Genomic DNA, 16,111 nt, shown 5'->3' with positions numbered 1-16,111 from the left:
GTACATTATGAGAGAGACAAGTTATTTACACATTGCATACGAAACAATAGCTACATAAATAGTTACAGTTACTCTTCCGTTTAATTACAGCTTGACATCGTGTTATGAAACCACCCGGCCCGACTTTCTTTTTGCGTTTTGTTCTACTTCACGCATTAGCGCCCCGCGAGTTCAGAAACCTACCAGCAGTGGCCTATTTGCATTTATTTCATCCTGGCCTGCGCAACGCTAAAACCATCCGACCATAAAGCACCAAAGAAACGTACCCCCATGAACATAGGTGTGGGCTGTAGCGGAACTAGACTTCCAACGAACAGCATAGCCTTGAATCAAATTTGTCGTTTTGGTTGGAACTAAATTGATGAAAATTACTTGAACAATTTTAAATTCTAAAAACTTCTATGAAAAATCAACAATCTTATAATAACGCGTTCTATTATGAAAGGACGGTGCCAGCATGGTGCCAGAACAATCTTTGAAAATCAACTGAATATTTTTCTTCGCATATAAGTATCCGAATAGTTTACTACTAACCCTCGAGTTCAAAAAACATGGTAAGGCCATTACAAATATTTAATAAAAATTATGTCCTACTGGTCTCCACAAGGTCAAAACCTCAAAATTTACTGGATTTTTTTTATGTCCCCTCAAATTTTGAGTAAAAAAATTCAACGGGCGAGATACATATTTTTTTTCAAATATTTGTATTGGCCTAATTGATTTTTGAAAACGTCTAATACCTATGATTAGTTCAGCTTTTTTTTTCGTTTTGCATATCAAGCGAGAATTATCTTGGCTGTGCATATGCGTAGCACATGGTTCGAAATGGACAAATTGAGGTTAATATTGCGAACAAGTTTTTAAGTGTATTAGAAAAAATCGGACTGAATAGGCGTGATGACCCCTAAACAAGAAGAACACTTAGTGGCTTCTCCTCGAACGGGACCACTTCTTCTTCTCCAATGGCTCTACATTCCCAATACCGTGGCCGTATGGTCGGAATATGATCGTTTTCAATCTGAAAACTTTCTAATTAGAACGTCCACCATTGCATGAGTGATAAAATTATTTTTGGTGTAGTTGAAGCACACCTGTATACTTGTGCCTTAAGATCACATAAAAGACCAATTATTAGAACAATTATTGTTCTACAATAATCGCCATGCCTAGGTTATTTATGCTCACATGCGCATTGCGCACTCACTGCTGAAAAAATCACGAAAATAAACTAAAACCGTATTTCGGGTGTTTTTGTTTTTGATGGGTTGAGCATGGGAGCTATGAAAAGGAGAACCGAAACAGTATCCCTACACCCAAAAAACAAATCTGACAATTATTGTATAAAATCTGGGCATATACAAATCTGTAAGCTTTTTATACAGATATTGTATTAAAATAATACAAATCTGTATTATTTCAATACAACAATTGTATTAAAATCTTCCGACATTGTATATGCCCAATTATTATACAGTTTCTGTAAGGTTCTTATGCAGAACTGTATTAAAATCGGCCATCCGCTGGTTGGGTGTACTTATTTCGCTGCCCAAAATGTCAACCTGACCAATATAGGTTGCGTAGCATCTGCTTCTTCTTCTATGGCTCTACATTCCAACTGGAACTTAGGCCGCTTGTCAACAACGAATAGTAATTCTGTTTGTATTTCCTCAGTTATTTATTGAAAGATTTACTATGCCCGTCATTGCATGAGTATGTATCTTGTGTGGCAAGAACAATGAATACACTATGCTCAGGATGTCGAGAATGTTTTCCACCGAAAACATCCTAGACCGGACCGAGATACAGTGTAATAAATGGATTATTATCGAGGTTTCATGTATCTCTAATTTTTTTTAACAAAAAGTTATACAAGGTCACTAGAAATAAAGAACTGGATATTTAGAATTTCTTTTTTTCAAAATTTTTTTTAGTTTTTTTTTTAATTTTTATTTTTTATTTTTTATATTTTAGGTTATTTTTACAAAAAAGGCTAGCAACGAAATTTATAATGTCTTTGATGATTCGAAACGAAACGAAATATACATTTACTTTACATATTTACAATAATTTTTCATTTCTCATACAAGAAGTTGCACCAAAAGGCTAATATTTACTTCCAAATTCAACCTTTTAAAGGAGGCTTTTAAGGATGCTATTAGGAGAGGAAAATAAGTTTGACACTCATTGTTACAAGAGACCGAGGAATGCTCCGCATCTCCGTGAGCGCCACAAGAAGGAATCACTGGTTAGTTAAAAAGGTAATTCAAGTGAAGCAGTGGTTAGGGACTTAATATTTATTGTAAACGAAGTTATTTTGAAAACTCGAAGACGAAAACCGTGTTTCAAATCAATCCAACGCAAAATCAATGTGCTTTGTTTAATAAGCTCGTACAACACGATCGATTCCGCACCAAATAATTGTATGCTCTTCGATGCAGACATTTTCACTTCGTCTTCTTCCCCACTAGCTGGCGTGACCAGCATCAACACGATCGCACTCCACTATGGTCCAGGATACAGATTTACGCGGAAAGATGAATTTTACGCCAAAACTATACTTTTTAGAAAAAACTGTTGTTCTACAAAATTGTTCGAAATAGTAAGGCCATCATTATGGTGCAACCAAAAAATAGGGTGGCCCATCATATAAAAAAAAAATAGAAAATATTTTTTTATTTTTTGGAATATTGACATGTTATGTTCTACAAAATTGTAGCGCAGCTTATTCCAAACAATTTTGCTAAAAAAACTTTTTCTGTAGCTCTTAAGTTGGCTGATTTAGAGCAATTTTACCTAATGGGATTAGGATGTACCTCAAAAAAACAGTATTTTTAATCTACTTTTATTATTTTGGATTTCTCGAAAAAGTCGTCTTCAGGTGACTTTTAAAGATAAAAAAAAAAGCAACTTTTGATGGGTGAATATGTTCAATATCTTATACCGATTAAAAGTTATAATCGTTTTTTTGTCAAAATTACATTTTTTTCATAAGTTGATATCTCCGGTTAGGGCAGACCAAAAAAATATGTTTATACGGCATTTGGAAGAGAAATTCATATTCTTCATTATGTCAAAAAATTGGAGATATGTTATTTTCTTATCTCAAGTTTTACTAATTTTACTAAAACCATGTTTTTTCAAATAAATTGATATAACTCGACAATGGAAGAAGATACAGATGATATTCTTATACCAAAACACGCGTTTTGGAAAGCCCCAAAAGTCTTCAGAAGGTGACACCCGTGAAAAATAAAAAATGAAATGAGCAGATCATAAATATTGTTTTTTGAGGGACGCCCTAATTCTGGTAAGTAAAATTACTCTAAACAAGTGAGCTTAAGAGCTACATAAAAAACTTATATAGCAAAGTTGATAAGAAAAAGCTGCGCTACAACTTTGTAGAATATTTTATGTCAATACTCCGCAAAACAAAAAAAAATAAAAATTTCACATTTTTATAAAATGGCCCACCCTATTTTTCGGTAACTCTAAAATAAGGGCTCGAGTATTCAGAACAACTTTGTAGAACAAATTTTTTTTTCTTAAAAGTATGCTTTAGGCCGAAAATCCATCTTTTTTCGTAAATCTTGCAATACGATGATAATGATAAAACTTATAAAAAGTATTAAAGCTGTAGATTTTTTATTTTTCATTTCTCACAAATGTCAAATGTTAGGGCTTTCCAAAACGCGTGTTTTGCTATAAGAATATCGTCTGTATCTTTTTCCATGGCCGAGTTATATCAATTTTTTTGAAAAAACTTGATTTTAGTAAAATTGGTAAAACTTGAGATAAAAAAATAACATATCTCCAATTTTTTGACACAATAAGGAATATGAATTTCTCTTCCAAATGCCGTGTAAACATATTTTTTTGGTCTGCCCTAACCGGAGATATCAACTTATGAAAAAAATGTAATTTTGACAGAAAAACGATTATAACTTTTGATCGGTAATAGATATTGAGCATATTTACCCATCAAAAGTTGCATTTTTTAAAGCTCTAAAAGTCACCTGAAGACGACTTTTTTGAGAAATCTAAAACAAAAAAAGTAGATCAAAAATACTGTTTTTGTGGGGTACACCCTAATCCAATTGAGTAAAATTGCTCTAAATCAGCCAACTTAAGAGCTCCAGAAAAAGTTTTTTTAGCAAGATTGATTGGAATAAGCTGCGCTACAACTTTGTAGAACATATCATGTAAATATTCCGAAAAATAAAAAAAAAAATCTATTTTTTTTAATATGATGGGCCACCCTATTTTTTGGTTGCACCATAATGATAGCCTTACTATTTCGAACAATTTTGTAGAACAACAGTTTTTTTTAAATATATAGTTTTGGCGTAGAATGCATCTTTCCGCGTAAATCTGTATCCTGGACCATAGTGCACTCTGAATAAATTTCTGCTCAGCGAGGCAGATTTTTTCACTTCACGTTCTCCCGGACTAGCTGCCGTGCCGTCCCGTGATCATCAGCAACACGATCGATATTGTGCAATTACACAAAGAACATCACAAAATTTAAATTTAAATCTCGGGTGCGAAAAGTATCTTTCCTTGATCTCCCGAATATTGACTGTTGGTTGGAGTATATTCTAACCTCAGAACTTCTGATTCTTACTTTTAGGTAAGATTCAAGTTGTTGTTTGAACATAAAATGTTGTATTTTGGGGCTTCCTAGGGGCTTAGGGCATTTTAGGATTTTCTTAACTCTTAAGCGGTGCTCTGTTAAGTGCTTTATGCGCTTAAACCTGGTTTAAGACCCAAGCGAAAGTGAAGAAATCGGCATTTAATAAGAAAGAGGCGCTTTAAAAAGACTTCACAAGGACCCTAGGAATCAGCGCCACGGGGTTGCTTTTTGACAAAGTTATGCTGATCTGATTCATATCTGATTATATTAACATTCTGAGCCTGTCGTCCTAAATAATAAATATTGAGTTGGATCACTTTTGAAAACAGTAGGTATAGAATAGAATGGGATTGTATAGTAAGCGTTTATAAAAAAATGTATAACATTAAGTTTTAAAAACAGGTATATGATTTTGCTCAGCGGCGCTGCCGAAATTTTGAACGACCGTACCGGACAGTATGGTTTAAGTTTAAATTTGTTCCGAAAATTCGCGGAATCCTGTTAAATTTCGTTAAAAGCTAGATTTTTCGTTTCCCACCACCTGAAACATTTTTTTTCGAAATACCGCATATGCGTAGGTCTAATTACAATGATTTATCTATGGCTGAGTAATCAATTGACTTTTTATACGGTATATTGGGCAAAATATAACAAAAAAAATCCCTTTTTCTAAAAATCGCCGATGCAATATTTTTAAACACCCCGTACCTCATTTCTAGTGACCTTACCTAGGTTTCGGTGAAAAAATATCAAAGGTATACGAGACATCGATAATAATCCATTTTTTACATCGTGTGAGAATCGAACTCGCCATCACCGGATTGTCAAACCTATGCCTTACCGCGAAAGGCTAGCTGGAGACCCCATGCGTTCCATATTTATGGCAAGAAACAGTTTTGACAGAGCCAAAATTAATTTTGCGTTTAGAATCAGTAATTATGAACATAATTTTGAATGCACTTGAATATGACTCGACGAACTATTGGTATGGACCAGTGGCGTAGCCACGGGGTGGTTTTGGACATAAATCTCCCCCAGAGACAAAATTTTTAGAAGAAATTTTTTTTGAACCCTCTCGAACTAAAAAAATGTTCAGAAACCCCCCTTAGACCAATTTTCTGGCTACGCCACTGGTATGGACATTACTGTGGATAAGTGGAAGTCGCCACCGTGAGGTGTCTAATGAACTGTTTGAATGTAATCAACGAATTGTGAAGCAATTTGACTTTTGTAAGTGTAATTATAAATAAAGCAGAAATGCTCATTATTGGTAGTAAATTTTAAGTTACTCTTTAATGTGTCAAGAGGAATTTTCTATGATTCAGTATTTCGTGAATAACTTTTCTTGCTAGCATAAAATCGTTTTTTGTTAAATTTCCTATGTTGTAAATCGTAGACATATTACGTAAGCATCTATAGAGGGAAGGGGTGGTCTTTTCTTACGCACCATATATAGATAAAAACAATATTTGTGTAAAAGAAATCTTACATAGGGGAGGGATGGTCGAAAACCGCAAACCCCTTACCAACGTTTTCATAGATTCTTAAAGCCTAATGGGCACCGTTGCGGAACGGTTTTCCACAAAAGATACTGTTTTCATAGTAATTAAAAATTTAAAAATAACAAATGTTATCGTTTAAGCATAGTAGAGCAAAATAGTTAAAGTATGAATCATTCTAGCCCGAACATCACACTTTATTTTAAACAATTCATTTATTTGACAGGCTCAGTCATGTGTAACACTTTGCGGTGCCGCAATTCTAATGTATGATATCGTATCATTTACAATAAGTTGGGAAGGGGCATAGACCATAATAGTCGTGGCGTCTCAAGGTCAGAATTTACCTAACTCAGGACGGACGGGGTAGGGATTTGGGTTTAGTTTATTCCAGCTCCTCATCATGGCGTTCCCTCCAAACTTTTCATAAACAAGTTTTTAAGACTTATTCATGACCAAATCAACTCATATTACACACTTAAATTATTTCGTCGACCTCAGTAATATTTTCGCTAAAAATTCAACAGTGAAATCCCAATTTTTTTTACGAAAATTTAACAAGATCTCGGTACAAGTTCTGATGTCTCGGTAAAGTTCACCGAAATCTCAGTCGGCTATTCGACCGCTTGTGCAGTTGATCTTAATTGTTGACTTCTATTTTTTCGAATAGCCCTCCTGAGCCGTGCGGTAATATGCGTAGCTACAAAGCAAGACCATGCTGAGGGTGGATGGGTTCGATTCCCGGTCCGGTCTAGGAAATTTTCGGGTAGGAAATTGTCTCGACTTCCCTGGGCATAAAAGTATCATCGTGTTACACGCAAAAAAAAGTTCATTATTTCGTGAACTAACAAGTTCACGGTGTATTTTTTCGTGAACAACAGCCACGGATTCGGGTACACAGTCACGTTTTCTGGAACGTTCTGTGCTAGTAGCCTAATGCTAGTAGCCTAATAATGCTACGGATTGCCCGTTCCGGCGAAAAAGTCCAGCATTCCCAAGATTCGTAATTTACGGTGTCAAGCTGTCCGTACAAGGTCAACAAACAAAAACCTGGCCATAATCAGTGCTAGATATTTAGTTTTGAATCAAAATAATGGCACGTGCGAATTATTTGTGTTTAAAACCTTTCAAAACTAGCTATAAACTTTTTGTAGACATTGTAGACACACTTCTTGGAACTAAGTATGAACTGATTTGCACATAAGAAGATGCATTCGACGAGAAACTTGGTTCCATTATTTGCTTTCGAAACATGGCTCGATCGGACATTTCTTTATTTCATATTTTTTATTGTTTTCAATAAACTAAATAAAAAAAAGTTTTTGATTACAATATGCATGAAGCACAACAAAAAAAACCCTGCGAACAAGTTGCTAAAACGCCACTGGCATAAAATATGACATATTTTTGTTTCAAGAAATAAAGAAACGGTTCCTGTATTTGCCTTTTATGTACTGCATGGGTAAACGTGTTTCTTTATGCCATCCTCCAGTAGTGCATATAAAAGCTACTGATAAGAGCGAAGAAAATCGAACGTATGCCTCCTATGGTGTAAAAAGCATACTCCACCAGCATGGTCGAACCAAATTGTCGTTCACTGTATCCATAAAGCACTTATGTTTCCATTGTCCGTGAAAACATGCCATCAGCACTGGGCTCGGTCGCACTCATAGAAGTCGCAACTAAGCGGGACCAGCTAATTATATTTGTTTTGCGTTCTCGTTTTCTGGTATAGTTCACCCGAGCGCTACTGCCCACAAGGGAAAAAACAAAAGACAAAAAGGAAGTCCTTCCGATCCCTGGAGAGAGTGCATAACTTTGTGCATGGCTTTTGGTATGTTGGTATTTCCGGTATTGGAAGGTTAGTTGTTATTACAGCCAGAACGCGTAGGAGTTGGACGATCAGCATGACTAATTAAGTTGCGCATGTACTGATGAGACAGTTATTGTAGGAGCCCGTATGTTGACAAAAACCATTTGACTCCAACGGTAGACTGATTTTAACGTCAAATTAAAAGTAAACAGTCACTGTATTCATAGCGGTTCTCTATTTGAGTAACTTTCTCGTGTAGGGTTGGCTAATTGAAACGCGAGCGAAATTGGAAACGTCAACTATTTGCGGTGTCCATCGGTGTCCAAATTCATCATCGAATATAGTTCGCATCTTGAACTTCGATCGCAATCAATCTGACTTTATAAGACTTACGATATGAGTACAAAGTCCTGAAAACAAAGTATTATCACCCTATTGGACAACCTGTGCTTCTCTAACAAACATTTGCAGTAGAAGTCCTTGCCAAGCAGTCAGCCAAATGCTAAGTGTTGACCTTTTTAATCAATCATACGTGTTAAATAGTAGACCTCATTAATGTTATGAAAAGTGCCACGATCGTCATTTCCAGAATCGACCGAACAATTGTCCGATAACAAACTTTTCCATAACCAGTTTCCAGGCACACAAAAGTAAGAAGGCACCACCTTACCCGGCGTCTTATCAGGTTCGCCGTGGTCGTTCTTTTGCGTTATATGTAATATGCACCGTGCAGTTCTGGGTCACGTCTATCGCTGGCCTCCCATAATACGGAATGTAAGGTTAGCCTGAGCCTGTGTGTATTCGGACCGAAAATAATTTGCATAACAATTCATTTGCGAAAACGATAGAAAAAATTGCGATATGAACTCCGGGAATGAAATTTCTTTGGTGCTATGGTACGGTCGACGTCTTTTTTTTTAATTTCGAAGTAGAATTAAAAAGCAATAATTGTTACTTACTTGCAGTCAGGGAAGCGGCTGCCGAGAACGGTGTCGTCGCTGGCATACTTGTAGAAGGCCGCCGACCATTTCCTGAAGTACTGTTACTGGAAGCAGTACTATAAGCGATTGCACTGGCTTCGTAGTGGGATGGCCACGCGTCTGACTAAATGATACGAATAATAAAATTACTATATTTTCACAAAGGATTCTTTGAAATAAAATGCTAATTGTTATCTAAACATACAAATTTTCTGGTCAGATATTTTAAAAAGCGAAGTCATTCTGCTGAATTCGACATTTCAACTCTTGGTTTGGGCTTTCTTCAAGGAGGCTGAAGAACGCCTGAACCAATAATGGATAAAATGTCAAATGCAGTAGAAATATTCCACTTTTCTAAATTATCTGACCAAAAAAGGTGTTATTCCTGTTCGTTTCCAATACAGTCATATAAATTATTTTGAAAATAAGTTGATCGGTTTGTTACACTTACATGCTGTCCATACCCGCTCGAGATCGAACTGTAATGGTTTGCTCGGGCAGCATTGGTGCTGGGAGCAATTCGCTGGAATCCCGGCAGACTTCCCTTGATGTATTCGTTCTCGCTCAATCCCACCCCAGGAGACCACATGTGTACCGACTCGTGCGTAGGACTGCCTCCGAAGTATTGCATAGATGCCGTCGTCGGGAAACCGCGACTGTACGATGGACTGAAACAAAAACCGGAAGAAAGATCGGAGACCACCATTAGCGATTTTACACATACGGCTCCTTCGGAACGTTAGGGAGAATGGATGTTAAGCATCCATCTTCTCCAGCAAACAACAAAACAGAATAACTGCTGAATGGGTATCAAATGAATGGATTGTTTCTGGTTTGGCACCACCGCGGTCGTCAACGTTGACATTCCTTTCCTCTTCTCCCTAACCCTCCACATCAATCTGTATACGTAAGCTACTGAATCGTTGGCTTCTTCTTCTGGGGTACGATCTATAGAAGTCGCGCGTCCCCCCACAGCTGGTCGTCGGTCGCCGCACTATGCGCGCCAAATGCTTCACAGCACCGGCAGCAGTGGATGGGCTCCGTCGTTATTTCACGATTTTGTTTATGGTTGCGAGTAGGTGGAAATATTCGTAAACAAAAACATCCTCTGTTCGAAACAAGTGGTGTCACCAAAACTCTGTAACTGTCTGCTGGGATTTACTCTTCACGATGCAGCTGCTGCTGCACCAGGGATCATTAAAACGCATTCTAACCAGGAAGTTGAACATCTGGACGACTGCGACAGATAGTTCAATCAAAATATGCTTTTGAATATTGAATGGTATTTCCACTTAGGTATGCATTTTGTAATATTCGTACTATCAAAGAATCGGGTATCCCTAACTATGTAATTGATTAATCAAATTTTTATTAAACAAAGATCTTATTCTGGTCAAACAATTTAATTTTCTTAAAAATCATCATTGATAAAACGATTGTCTAGTTACGTTGAACTATCCCAATACGTCGAAGACTTAGCAATCGAACATGTTGGTGAAATGGACTGGATATAATCTAATCAGTTTAGGAAGAATATATGAAAATTGTATAAAATATAAAGTCGATTTTGACTTCCAATGGTGGTGTTGATAATATTGTAAATTTTGGGAACTATTATACTTTCTAATTAAAGTGATAGTCTCTTGGTCTCTAACTCTCTCTAGGGGAAGATCCCCCAGCGCCGAACACCTCCCAATACCGGACACTTGCAAATGTCTCTCCACTATCTTATGATTTGATATTATATGCAGGTAAAGGATTTTCCTAAAGATTCCTTTTGTACAAAAGGAAGCTTTAGGAAAATCCTTTACCTACATAGAATATCAAATCCTCATGTTGTAAACTTTGTGCAGAACTTGAAAATGAACAAAAATGTTAAAAAATGTTGATGTTTCATCTTACCTTAGAAAGTTTGAATCAACAATATTGAAATCATTCGAATGCATTCTGATTAAGTCAAGATGGTCAATATTAGCCATATACCAAATAACGATCATGATTTATTAGATATATAAAGTAACTGTGGTGCAAACTCAATTTCATAATCCGGTAGCGGTTTGAACAGTGAGATTTTTCATGTGACCAAATAGCCATTACTTACACCTGTTTTATTAAACTTAATTGAATTCATTTGTTTCTTCTTGCTACGACACCAGAAAGCCATAGAAATAAGCAGAAACAAAAAATGAAGATGATATTCAAAAAGGTGGAAATATGAAGGAGGATGTAAGAAATGTAATTCGGGCATCCAATAAGCTCTACTAACGCATATCAAAATCTACAACTTAAAGCAAGTGAAAAAAAAGGTGCAGCCCAATCGGGTTGTACGCAAAGGTTGTCACCTTGAACTACGTAGCTGTATGTAATGTACAGGTTTTCGACTTTTCCGTTCGATGAGACCAAAGCAAGCGTTTTTCAAGCCCAGAGTGAAACTGTTTTCGTGTTTTGTGCGCGGGAAGCGCCAGATATTTCGATGGGAATTCTCCAATCATACTGAGGGGAGCCTCCAAGGAGACTGAATGCAATGCACCAGGGATTCCAACAGGAAAGTTCCAGGGAGTCGGAATGGAATGTTCCAGGGATTCGGATGGGAATGTGCCAGAGAATCCGACGGAGATATTTCGGGGATTCCAATGAGAATCTTCTATGAAATCCTTAAAAAGTTCCGACGGGAATGTTCCAGGGATTTTGTAGGCAATATTCTAGGGATATAGAAACAAATCGTCGAAGTGTTCTGAAACAAATCGTCAAGGAATTCCGAAGCAAATCTGCGAATGATTCCGAAACAAATCTTCGAACGATTCCGGATAAATTCCTAAGCAAATCCTCCATGGGTTATAAAAGGTATTCCCCACAGATTCCCAAGGCTCTCCATTGTTGTTCATATCAAGCTTACTTCGATGGTTTCAAATAAATTAGATATTGCTTTTTCATAATATAATAATAAAATAAACACCAAGTGCAATTTCACTCCCACACAGCAATCTTTCTCAGAAATGAAAAGTCCATACTACCTGACTACTTTTCGTGACGGTCTCAGATTTGAATCTGCAGAATGATCCCCCTATCTTCTCGAAGGACGTAATTCTACGTCTTCAAGCTAATTTTTCCTCCAATCATTTCATTATGATATGGTAAATATGGTAGATAACATTTTTGTCTTCAAACTTTTTTAGTAATTCATTATACTAAGTAGTATGTAAAAATTGATATCAATGCAAACTAACTTTTCAAATCTTAGGGGGAGAGGGCTATTTTTTTCTAGAGGCGGCCAAGTCCATGTCAACGGCGTTTGGTGGTCATTGTATGGAGGAAGTCAGAGTAGATGTGACAAACATGTTTAACAGTTTATTTATAATAATTATTATTCCTTCACTTGAATTGCGTTTACTCCGGCAGACACCTAGGAATCAGCAAAAAACGAGCCAGAGAAAATTTCCCGGAACGCATTCACTCCAGCAGCGAAGAAGATTCAGAGCCCCTCTACTGACATCAATAAACGTAAGCGAGAAACTGCCGTCAAACGTTCCTGTGAAGGAGAGAATATTTTAGAGTGTACCCAAATATAGAAAAGACAGACGTAGTTCTACGTCAAAAAATTACTATTCCAAATGTTGTCTTTACTCATGTAACAGGAACTTGGTCATATTTTAACATGATGCAATAGTGTCCGGTACTAGAGGTCACTTGTCTTAATCGTGAAAATTTTCACCAAAATTCATCATTAAAATAGATAGTTGAAAAACGTGTTCAAATGATACAAATAAATATAATCCAGATATTAAGCGAATATTTCGATAAATGGCTTATATGTCCGACGGATCTCCCCCTATTACACTCAAGAATGATCAACACACACTTATTATCAAATGGCCCATTAATGCTGAGGGCATCATTTATCGTCACGGAAAAATATCGCCCACTGCTCAATGCACTGTATCCTACAACCTACAAATGCATTGCCTGTGAGAAGTAATATAAAAATATCACGAAAAACATGTAATAAAGCTTTTTTGAAAATTCGTGAAAAATGGATTTCAACAAGTGCCTGGCCAAAATGTTCCACCTTAACCAAAGACGTTTCAAAGCCCTTCATTAGTATTTTATCTATCCCATAATGAACACGTTACAAACCCGTATGTACTTGACATAAAAACCCAACCATTTAAGCAGGTATGAATTACATTTCGATAGTTTCCATATAATTTGGAAGCAACTGCTGCTGGACTCGCCGTGCTTGTGTCCAGTTGGTAAGGGCATATCGTCCTGCCTACACTGCACTGAGACGTTTTGACCAGCGAAACATATTTTCGAAAAACGTTACATTTTTGAAGATGAAAGCAATTTTATATCATATTAACCACGTCTATTTCTTTGTGCTGCGAACATCCAACGACTACGGTAGGCTTTACATGAAACCAAAATATCGGACAACAATCTAAAGGGATTATATTCAACGTCACAATGACATATAGTATCCTCAAACTATCCAAACTGAAAGTATCCAAGTTATAAATTCTTATACTATTGAAAAGAAAATTATGTAGCTCAAGCTCATTCTTTGTTGTAGTCGTATAATGTTCCCGATCAATGACTGTTCATATATGTATACATAAAAAGCTATAGCTGAGTTATGATGCTGTAGCTGATATTTGCGTACGCGTTAGTATTGAGCAACCTGCACAAACTCGTAGCTGGTACGCACAATGAGGTTAGTATTCTTCTTTGTTTGATATTCATTCTAAAAAAGCTAAACAAATTTCTGCTTTTCTCATGTTTGAACACTATTTTCAACATCTTATATGAAGCAGTCCCTTTTAACCATCAGCAGCATTATATTGCTCATATTCCAATTAACCAGATACTAACTTCAAGCCGTTGCATTCTTTAAATCTGCCTCAAACTTTGATAGTCAAATGATGTTTTCATATTTCACAGCTTTAGAAATAAACTCACATTTTCAGATTCATCCAATCAGATATTTTCTCCGCATCAACACTATTTTGCTTCCAACTCGTCACTGCAAAGTTTTCCAAAGCTCACTCGATAAACTACAGAAAATCTACCCATCAGATCAACACCATATCACTCTGCACAAATGTCCCCACTACAAGCCACCATCAGCAACGATAGTCAATTTATCACTGCCCAGTAAATCACAACCACCCCTTAACTCCATTCAACTAGGAGCCCACCCCGGGACAAAACACCAGTCCCGATAAAAGCTAACCACCTCAAGCGAACACGAACTGAGAGAAACTACGGTTTTGGTGTGGCGAGCTCGCTTAGTTCCAGCCATACCTACATAACACTCTCGGGCCTCAGGTTCTGCAAATATGACGAGCTGTGCTGCTGCTCCATTCAAAGTTCCATCCGCACGTGACTTTTAGCGTGTTATTCATGATGTACTCGAAACACAAAACGCGCACCCAATAGATGCATAAAGTGTGTTACAGGTCGCGTATAATGTAACGAAACGACGAATTTGATGCCTGGATTGAAAACGAACAAAGCTTGAACTCGCCCTAGCCAACAAGGGAAAGAATGACTACTATACAATTGTTTATGTCATACTTTTTTTACATCCATCTGAAAACATTACCTTTCTCTGTGTGTTTTTTGTTGTATTCTCAATTATGTAATATCGGTGTTTCTTTTTTTTTGCGCTGGCCAAGATAGCGAACAGCGACTAATGGCACGTGCAGCTCATCCACTCCACACATTGCATATATATGTGTGTACATATATGACAATATTTTTAAAGTTCTAATGTTTGCTCCATTTCGTGGCTGATCTCAGAAAACAGGCAAACAATTACCAGAGAAAGTATGCCGCCCATGACAAACAAGCAGGGCGGTCAAGTAATGGTATGACAAAAAGGGGGAGTAAATTGAATGACCAAATATAGGAATATTAGATATCAGATATCGATTCATAACTTTATCTGAACGCGCTCAGAACCAAATCTGTCCATTCACTTTAAAAACAGAATGAGAATTTATTCTTGATTTCTGCCAAGTAACGACCAATCCACGCAGTTTATCAATCGAAAAGTCTTCTTGGTATTAGAAAGCCATTCTCTTTGTACAATGTACATACTTCGGGGCTCCAATAATTCAATACCAATAATGGAGAAGACCACATCTTCACAGTCAATTTATGTTTAATTTTACATTTTTTTAAAATGAGTTTTATTTGAGAAACTAGTTCTTCACTAAACCAGTCAATTAAGAATCAAGAGAGGAAAATTAGTTCGACACTCGTTATTACAAGAGATTGACTTTATCTTCAGAAGCATCCATTAGGCTCTATCCCGTGAAAAACACTCACACAATTGGTAATGCACGCACGCCCGGTGTCTTCTGCATAGGGGAAAAGGCCCCAAAACGCCAAACAAGGTGCAAAACGCTTTTTGGGTATTCCCTCATATTTACCAAGTTTAGGATGGCCGTAACAAAACTAGACGTAAAATTAGGTTAGGCGAAAAAAGTGTCAAAATAATAGAAATGAATGTAGGAAAAACCGAAATTTTCCACAATTTGATAAAACATCTAACATTTCGGCGAGGCAATACGCCCTAGTGGAACAAAGCTACAATGTACTACGCGTCTCCATGCACGGTCCATAGCAGCTGATTCGCTAACACGTGGTACTTTGTTCCCTAAGAGCTGCCAGCTAAAAGGTGGTATGTGTTACGGGGTGAGATCTATCATAGTTTTATTGCCAGCTACAGGCAAATCCTGCCCCAATTTTTCAATTCTGTAGTGCTTACGAAATTGTCAGTAAGTCACCAAGTAAGTACTACATCATGACTTCCTTTCAACTTCCTAGATGCTTCCCGACCGCAAATAGTGATACTCATGCTCCTGTAATGTTTTCCTTAGATTATAATCAAGGATTACCTTCCTTGATTTCTGATAGCATGAGTATCACTAAAGTGTCCAATCTTCTAATGTTGTGCTAGTGTTTCTAATCTATTTATTTTCAGAATTGTCATCACATCTGTTATCGAGTAAAGAAGCTGACGTCCACGTCTACTAATGATGATTTCATTATTTTCTTATTTATAGTGAACGTAGTTATTCTGAACATGACGTCAATCATCACTTGCCGAATGGAGCATTTAATAACTTTTAAATAGCTACGCTCCCAAATAAACTCATTTATATAACATTTGATTAATATTTAT

At 36.8% G+C, this 16,111-nt stretch overlaps 1 protein-coding gene across 5 annotated transcripts in view; it reads right to left on the bottom strand.

Annotated features, from left to right (window-relative positions):
• Positions 1-16,111, bottom strand: part of LOC134219916 (box A-binding factor-like) — a 153,639-nt gene that overhangs the window by 12,527 nt on the left and 125,001 nt on the right. For all 5 annotated transcript variants that reach the window (XM_062698817.1, XM_062698818.1, XM_062698815.1 and 2 more), the window contains exons 3-4: positions 9,374-9,590; positions 8,902-9,046 (exon numbers count right to left, since the gene is read on the bottom strand). In XM_062698817.1, the coding sequence (XP_062554801.1) occupies positions 8,902-9,046; positions 9,374-9,590 (362 nt within the window). The remainder of the gene's footprint in view (positions 1-8,901; positions 9,047-9,373; positions 9,591-16,111) is intronic.

The sequence above is a fragment of the Armigeres subalbatus genome, chromosome 3 (assembly GCF_024139115.2).
Source record: "Armigeres subalbatus isolate Guangzhou_Male chromosome 3, GZ_Asu_2, whole genome shotgun sequence".
Classification (NCBI taxonomy): Eukaryota; Metazoa; Arthropoda; class Insecta; order Diptera; family Culicidae; genus Armigeres; species Armigeres subalbatus.
Note: the sequence above shows the minus strand (reverse complement) of the source record. Positions and strands in the feature narration are given on the sequence as shown.